This window comes from Pleuronectes platessa, chromosome 10, assembly GCF_947347685.1.
Source record: "Pleuronectes platessa chromosome 10, fPlePla1.1, whole genome shotgun sequence".
Taxonomy (NCBI): Eukaryota; Metazoa; Chordata; class Actinopteri; order Pleuronectiformes; family Pleuronectidae; genus Pleuronectes; species Pleuronectes platessa.
The window spans coordinates 16,654,228-16,662,735 of NC_070635.1; the positions used below are offsets into that span (position 1 = coordinate 16,654,228).

An 8,508-nucleotide genomic window follows, 5' to 3' on the forward strand; every position below is an offset into this window, starting at 1 on the left:
TGCCCCACGGAGCAGCGCCGTTAGGCCTCCAGCAGCCAGTCCTGCCTGCACCTGGATTTCTGGATGCCCTGAACGACTTTCCTCCTCTTCCTCCTAATTATGCCCCGGCTGAGGAAGGGTACCACCCCCAGCAGCCTCCGACAGAGGGCGACATGCCCCAAGGAGCAGCGCCGTTCGGCATGCAGCAGCAGGTCCTGCCTGCACCTGGATTTAATGTTGCACCGACCGACTTTCCTCTTCGTCCTCCCTGTTATGCCGCGGCTGCCGATGGGTACCAGCCCCAGCAGCCTCACACACACGGCGCCATGCCTTACGGAGCAGCGCCGTTCGGCCTGCAGCAGCAGGTCCTGCCTGCACCCGGACCGGCTCCTCCCATGTACCAGCCACCAACCGCCCTGCAGCCGAGCTACATGCAGCCGGCAGCTCCCTGCCGCCGCAGACAGGTAAGCTCTTCACTGGTTACAGATCGGTTCATAACAACTTTGTCAACACTTAGGGGAAAAGATGTTTCGTATTCACTTATTCACGATCAGTCCATTAATACTAAACCCAATCCCGTTTCACCGCTAAACTCTTCCCCTGGGATTAGCGCGTTCTCCGGCAAGCTAGCAGAGACCCACACATGTGTCGTTTTCCTCATTAATAAGGATTTAAACATTACGAAAGTAATTGTTATATCTAGTTTGATATTGTTTCAATGTATTATGGTAATTCTTATTTAAAAACAAACTTAAAACAAAATCGCTAGCATGCTAGCGTTAGCGCGCTCTAGTTAGCATGCTAGCAATCTTTTATTTTGCATTGATAATCCCGTATTTTCACTCGTTTTGATTTCGCGCATTCCCCCCCCCCCCCCCCCCCCCCACACACACACACACACCTTGACGACCGAGCTGCTCAAACAACAACAATGCATCCTGACAGGGTTGCCTAGCAACCTGAAGCTGTGCGCTGTTATTTGGATTTAAATTTGAAATAATTCGGAGCGTCCAAGCTTTTCAAGTTCAAAGGTCATAGATTCACCTGCAGTAATATGTTATTAGGATAATATATTTTTGTCACTTTAGTTAATGGAAACTATTGAATTGGTTGATTTAAGATTTCCACAATGTTACTAACATTGACTACTGCTGATGACGTCACGGCTTCTGGAAGGGCTGTCCCAATTCGTCGGGGGGGGGGGGGGGTTTCAACCATTACCAGGGGTGGGGGGGAAATGGGATTGGGCCTAACCAGTGATCCTGGCTGAGTTCTGGGATATTTCACAGAGCGACTGACACATTATCAATCTTTGTGCTGTAATTGTTGGGATGAGAGTATTAGCATCAGGACAGAGATTATTTAATCTGGGTTAGGTATAAATACAGTTAGTGTGTACAGTCTGTGTTTTTAGACCAGGGCAGCTCATTCAAGCAGTAAACAAAACTTTGTGTTTGTGTCTCCAGGTCAACAATGTGCCAGCGAACCTCCCTCGTGGCTGGGAGAAGAACCTGACTGCTGTTGGATACATGTATGTATCTCCCACTTAAATGCAAACAAACACACAACTGTGAGCCTCTGTTCTTCAAACCCACTTCTTGTGTCATCTAATGTGTCTGCCTGATTGTGTCTATACAGAAATGGACAGATCGTGTATGGTCTTCCGAACTACACAGCTCCACCTGTCGCTTCTGATGTCCCTGTTGTTAAGGCTCACGCTCCACGGTGAGTTCGCCTGACTGCTTCATCATCTGTGGCCGACCACAACATAGCCAGACTCAAAATTAAATCACCATATATTTTATACCTTAATCCTCTTTTTTGGGGAGTTTGTTTCTTTCCTCTCAGTTTTACACAGTGGAAATTCATGCTCTCCCTGTTTTACTGGTTTCCCATAGAAAGCGAAAGTTCTACGCAGAACCAGACGAGAGCAAGCCTTACGTCAAGAAGCCTCCAAACGCTTTCATGATATATCGCACGGAACAGAGGCCAACAGTTGCGGCAGAGCTGCAAAACAGGGATTGTGCAGCTATCAACAAAGTCATCGGACAGATGGTGAGTGTCTTTGCTCTGTATCTGTGAAACTCTTGGTGTCACACAAACCTCACCACAGTTTGATAAAAGATTTAAAAGTTTTCTGCCATCGAGCACTGTCGAAGACAACACGGCTTAAATGCTGAATTGTTCCTCTAACTATAATTCTGGTCATCTTATCAGTTTTGTATATACGGTCACATGACTAGTGAGCAAATCTAAATTTGAAAAGAGCTTTTCCATCATTTTATGTCACAAACAAACTGTGGGTGGATCCATTGCAGAGCCTTCACCTGTTCATGTGGATCTGTGTGTACTTATACTTGTGTTGTTGTGCGTCCACAGTGGAGGTCACTGCCCAAAGAGGAGCAGGCGATATACTATGGACATGCAGACAGGGAGAGGCAGCTCCACACTCAGATGTTCCCTGAGTGGTCAGCCTGTGACAATTACGTATGTACTGTGTACTATGCTCACATACATGTTGACATCATTTTTCACTCATGATGCAACACGGTCACTGCAGGTGATATCACACGTGTCTGACATGTTTGTCTTTGTGTACAGGGCATAAAGAGGAAGAGGATAAGGAGGAAGGATCCTATGACTGACTATTCTGCCATTTGAATTCTCCAGGGAGTGAGAATCATCTGAAGACCTTCAGATGTGTTACTTTTATACCTTCTGTCTACTAAGTAGACCTTTTTTAATAAATACTAAAAATGAAATGATTTCCTGCAGTGTTATTCTGACCAATGTCAGGTTATTCATTAAGTACAAAATCAACTTGTTTTCAAATTTCTCTGTTGACTTTGACGTAGTAGAAAACAAATCAATGCAAGAAAGAAAATATCTACAGTATTTGTTTACGACGTTCATAAAATCTCCATCAGGTGACATAGTGAAAAGTTACAGTCAGTCCTATGGAACTGTGTTTACACACGATTTCAGGTGCAAGTGGCTGCCTTGAAACAGTTGCATCGATCCTACAAACCACAGTCATGAACATGCATACTTACACTAGACATCAGGCGATGACTCATAGTCTGGGGTCCATGAATGGTCCTTCTAAATAATGTGCAAATCATCCAGCGGCTGCCGAGGAATTGGATCAGTGACCAGCTGACGGACCTTGAGGATAAGTCTAAGGATCACTGACTTTGTACGGATCCATCCTCTGGCTCCCAGGAATGTTTGTATACAAATATCACAACAAGCAGGTTTTGAGATATTCGGCTCTGGACTGTCGAGGCCCCGAGAAGAGACAGGGGGAGTATTTCTAGTCATTCATCAGACAAGCAACCAAATCACAGCACACTATCAGAAAGAAATAAAACTACACCTCGAGTGAAAAAGCTTTGATAATGGCAAAGTCAATTTACCAATTAAAAGTCAAAGATATATTTCTTTAAAATGCCTAATAGTTAACTCCACCAATATGGATGACATGAATTTCTTGGTAATACATTTTCTTGAATTTGCATTAAAGCGGTCTGAAAAATGCATCTTTCTTCCTCACGAGGGCGCCATTTATGCAATGAGCTGGCACATGAGGAAAGAAAGGAATTTGGTTCCTGCTTAGTATGAGGTTTATTTTAGTGCTTCTTTTTCTTGTACTGTTGTGGTGAGACTCCTCATACAACACTTGTACATCTACACACTCTAGCTCTACATCACGCAGCTAGACACACACATTATAAAAACCATTAGGACAGTGACAAAACTTGTGCGTTAAGTTTTCTTTTTTTAATTCAATCCAAGAGTCACATTTACAAGTTATATCATAGCAGTCTTGAACAGACAAATTCAAAGTAGCTTGCAGTTATGACTCTTCATCATCAAAATGCATTAATAAAATAAAACCTGTAGAGTATAGAAAAAGACAGGAAGTAAAGCTACAGAGAAAAGATGAGTTCAGTTTCTCGGTCCTCACACAGAGAGCCATCAGAAAGACACCATCGCTTGGTCAGAGTACACAAGTCTTTCGTCTTAGGCTCACTGCAGGACAACTGTGGTGCGCAGGCAGCAGTAGCATAAATACAAGTTTATCTCTCGCAGGTTTACATTTTCCTCAGCAAGTAGAAAACTGAGATTCTCCTCTAGTGAGGTATTTGAAATAAGGGGAAGTAAAACAAGTGTGAACTGAAATGGACCCAGTATTTTCATACAACCCTAGTGCAGAATTATTTGAAAATATTCAATATATAAATGTATATTTGACTTGCCCATGACGTGTAACATCAACCTTTAAATGGAGTTTTCTGTTTAAATAAAAATAAATTACAAAACTGCATGAGGGGGATTTACTGTGGCTCAGTACATTTCAGGTTTAAAATATCGATTCATATCATTGTGTCATGTGTCATAATTCACAATCAGAATTCCCCTACCTATGTACAAAAACAGCAGGATTTTCCAATACATGGTGAATTGTACATTTAACATCCTGTGGTAAAAATCACATCACTCTGGAGTACATTGAATCCTTAATCTATTCCACGGTGCAAATTATTTGTAGTCCTTCAAATTGGTAAGGTATTGAGTTCTGTATGTATAAGAGGTCGTTTTCAAACTACAGACTTTCCACAATCCTGAAACAAAGCAGTCGGTGTTGTAAAGTAACTCAACTCTTATATACAGTCAAATAAAATTTGGAAGATAGGGCAGCTTCTATTATTTGGGTTCCTAATTTTCTGTATTCTCCAATTGCAAATATAAGAAACCAAAACTATAAGAGGGGTGAGCTACGATACTTTAACCTAAGCTTTTAAGCAATGTGAGTTTGCTTTAGACAAAATTAAATAAAACAATCTAAAATGCAAGCACAAATACAGAGAGTTTAAAAGGACAATGTGTTAGAGGTGTTTTCTGTTTCCCCAAAACAGAGTAGGGAATATTTTTAATCTTTAAACTTTACAAACTGAATGAGTAACTATAGCTTTATAAATGACGTACTTGCCCTTTAATTAGGGCCCAAGTACTGACAGTGCAGGACACTTTACTATTAATGTTATTTGATTGGTGCTAAAAGTCCTTGCATTGGTGTTTTTCCATTCAATTCAACTACACAGTTATGAGTTTGAATCCCTTAAACATGCTGATATAAATTATCTGTCTTTATAAATACAGATGCATCTTATGAATCAAGTGATTACATTCAAACGCATGTAATATTGAGTTGCATAGCTGACTTCCAAAGTTCCAAATCAGGTGAAGACACACTCCTTTGATCTTGACACGAAAAAAATTCATTTTTAAAAAATAAATGCGATTTCCGCTCATTGCCTTGGCAGTTCACCGCAGAGAGAGACGCTCAGAGAGGAACTCGGCATTCTAACTTCATTTCGCTGGTATTGTTACTATTACCTGCAAGGATGAAGGAGCTGAAACCAGCAAACTACCACGTTAGAGAGGAGATGGAGCCCATGACCTACAGCAGTTTGGACTTTGACTTTTTACTGGAAATTTTGGAGGCAGACTTTGACAACTCTCCTCCTCCCGATGAGAATCCTGTTGAGGACGGGTTTGACCCCCTGCAGCCTCCGACAGAGGGCGACATGCCCCACGGAGCAGCGCCGTTCGGCCTCCAGCAGCCAGCCCTGCCTGCACCTGGATTTCTGGATGCCCTGAACGACTTTCCTCCTCTTCCTCCTAATTATGCCCCGGCTGAGGAAGGGTACCACCCCCAGCAGCCTCCGACAGAGGGCGATATGCCCCACGGAGCAGCGCCGTTAGGCCTCCAGCAGCCAGTCCTGCCTGCACCTGGATTTCTGGATGCCCTGAACGACTTTCCTCCTGTTCCTCCTAATTATGCCCCGGCTGAGGAAGGGTACCACCCCCAGCAGCCTCCGACAGAGGGCGACATGCCCCAAGGAGCAGCGCCGTTCGGCATGCAGCAGCAGGTCCTGCCTGCACCTGGATTTAATGTTGCACCGACCGACTTTCCTCTTCGTCCTCCCTGTTATGCCGCGGCTGCCGATGGGTACCAGCCCCAGCAGCCTCACACACACGGCGCCATGCCTTACGGAGCAGCGCCGTTCGGCCTGCAGCAGCAGGTCCTGCCTGCACCCGGACCGGCTCCTCCCATGTACCAGCCACCAACCGCCCTGCAGCCGAGCTACATGCAGCCGGCAGCTCCCTGCCGCCGCAGACAGGTAAGCTCTTCACTGGTTACAGATCGGTTCATAACAACTTTGTCAACACTTAGGGGAAAAGATGTTTCGTATTCACCTATTCACGATCAGTCCATTAATACTAAACCCAATCCCGTTTCACCGCTAAACTCTTCCCCTGGGATTAGCGCGTTCTCCGGCAAGCTAGCAGAGACCCACACATGTGTCGTTTTCCTCATTAATAAGGATTTAAACATTACGAAAGTAATTGTTATATCTAGTTTGATATTGTTTCAATGTATTATGGTAATTCTTATTTAAAAACAAACTTAAAACAAAATCGCTAGCATGCTAGCGTTAGCGCGCTCTAGTTAGCATGCTAGCAATCTTTTATTTTGCATTGATAATCCCGTATTTTCACTGGTTTTCATTTCGCGCATCCCCCCCCCCCCCCCCCCCCCACACACACACACACCTTGGCGACCGAGCTGCTCAAACAACAACAATGCATCCTGACAGGGTTGCCTAGCAACCTGAAGCTGTAGGCTGTTATTTGAATTTAAATTTGAAATAATTCGGAGCGTCCAAGCTTTTCAAGTTCAAAGGTCATAGATTCACCTGCAGTAATATGTTATTAGGATAATATATTTTTGTCACTTTAGTTAATGGAAACTATTGAATTGGTTGATTTAAGATTTCCACAATGTTACTAACATTGACGACTGCTGATGACGTCACGGCTTCTGGAAGGGCTGTCCCAATTCGTCGGGGGGGTTTTCAACCATTACCAGGGGTGGGGGGGAAATGGGATTGGGCCTAACCAGTGATCCTGGCTGAGTTCTGGGATATTTCACAGAGCGACTGACACATTATCAATCTTTGTGCTGTAATTGTTGGGATGAGAGTATTAGCATCAGGACAGAGATTATTTAATCTGGGTTAGGTATAAATACAGTTAGTGTGTACAGTCTGTGTTTTTAGACCAGGGCAGCTCATTCAAGCAGTAAACAAAACTTTGTGTTTGTGTCTCCAGGTCAACAATGTGCCAGCGAACCTCCCTCGTGGCTGGGAGAAGAACCTGACTGCTGTTGGATACATGTATGTATCTCCCACTTAAATGCAAACCAACACACAACTGTGAGACTCTGTTCTTCAAACCCACTTCTTGTGTCATCTAATGTGTCTGCCTGATTGTGTCTATACAGAAATGGACAGATCGTGTATGGTCTTCCGAACTACACAGCTCCACCTGTCGCTTCTGATGTCCCTGTTGTTAAGGCTCACGCTCCACGGTGAGTTCGCCTGACTGCTTCATCATCTGTGGCCGACCACAACATAGCCAGACTCAAAATTAAATCACCATATATTTTATACCTTAATCCTCTTTTTTGGGGAGTTTGTTTCTTTCCTCTCAGTTTTACACAGTGGAAATTCATGCTCTCCCTGTTTTACTGGTTTCCCATAGAAAGCGAAAGTTCTACGCAGAACCAGACGAGAGCAAGCCTTACGTCAAGAAGCCTCCAAACGCTTTCATGATATATCGCACGGAACAGAGGCCAACAGTTGCGGCAGAGCTGCAAAACAGGGATTGTGCAGCTATCAACAAAGTCATCGGACAGATGGTGAGTGTCTTTGCTCTGTATCTGTGAAACTCTTGGTGTCACACAAACCTCACCACAGTTTGATAAAAGATTTAAAAGTTTTCTGCCATCGAGCACTGTCGAAGACAACACGGCTTAAATGCTGAATTGTTCCTCTAACTATAATTCTGGTCATCTTATCAGTTTTGTATATACGGTCACATGACTAGTGAGCAAATCTAAATGTGAAAAGAGCTTTTCCATCATTTTATGTCACAAACAAACTGTGGGTGGATCCATTGCAGAGCCTTCACCTGTTCATGTGGATCTGTGTGTACTTATACTTGTGTTGTTGTGCGTCCACAGTGGAGGTCACTGCCCAAAGAGGAGCAGGCGATATACTATGGACATGCAGACAGGGAGAGGCAGCTCCACACTCAGATGTTCCCTGAGTGGTCAGCCTGTGACAATTACGTATGTACTGTGTACTATGCTCACATACATGTTGACATCATTTTTCAGTCATGATGCAACACGGTCACTGCAGGTGATATCACACGTGTCTGACATGTTTGTCTTTGTGTACAGGGCATAAAGAGGAAGAGGATAAGGAGGAAGGATCCTATGACTGACTATTCTGCCATTTGAATTCTCCAGGGAGTGAGAATCATCTGAAGACCTTCAGATGTGTTACTTTTATACCTTCTGTCTACTAAGTAGACCTTTTTTAATAAATACTAAAAATGAAATGATTTCCTGCAGTGTTATTCTGACCAATGTCAGGTTATTCATTAAGTACAAAA

The 8,508-nt window shown here is 43.6% G+C and overlaps 1 protein-coding gene across 1 annotated transcript; it reads left to right on the forward strand.

Annotated features, from left to right (window-relative positions):
- The first annotated feature begins 5,387 nt into the window (after positions 1 to 5,387).
- Positions 5,388 to 8,454, forward strand: LOC128449296 (transcription factor 7). The gene is made up of 6 exons (XM_053432373.1): positions 5,388 to 6,167; positions 7,159 to 7,223; positions 7,331 to 7,417; positions 7,591 to 7,747; positions 8,072 to 8,179; positions 8,294 to 8,454. Exons 1-6 carry the CDS (start codon positions 5,388 to 5,390, stop codon positions 8,351 to 8,353), a joined length of 1,257 nt encoding a protein of 418 aa, XP_053288348.1. The 3' UTR covers positions 8,354 to 8,454.
- Positions 8,455 to 8,508: the final 54 nt, after the last annotated feature.

Bases quoted from the DNA above. Each gene is read 5' to 3' on its own strand.
- LOC128449296 (XM_053432373.1), top strand. From the start codon at position 5,388: ATGAAGGAGCTGAAACCAGCAAACTACCACGTTAGAGAGGAGATGGAG. The intron at 7,224-7,330 runs GTATGTATCTCC...GTGTCTATACAG, and splicing joins CTGACTGCTGTTGGATACAT to AAATGGACAGATCGTGTATG. The intron at 8,180-8,293 runs GTATGTACTGTG...CTTTGTGTACAG, and splicing joins GGTCAGCCTGTGACAATTAC to GGCATAAAGAGGAAGAGGAT.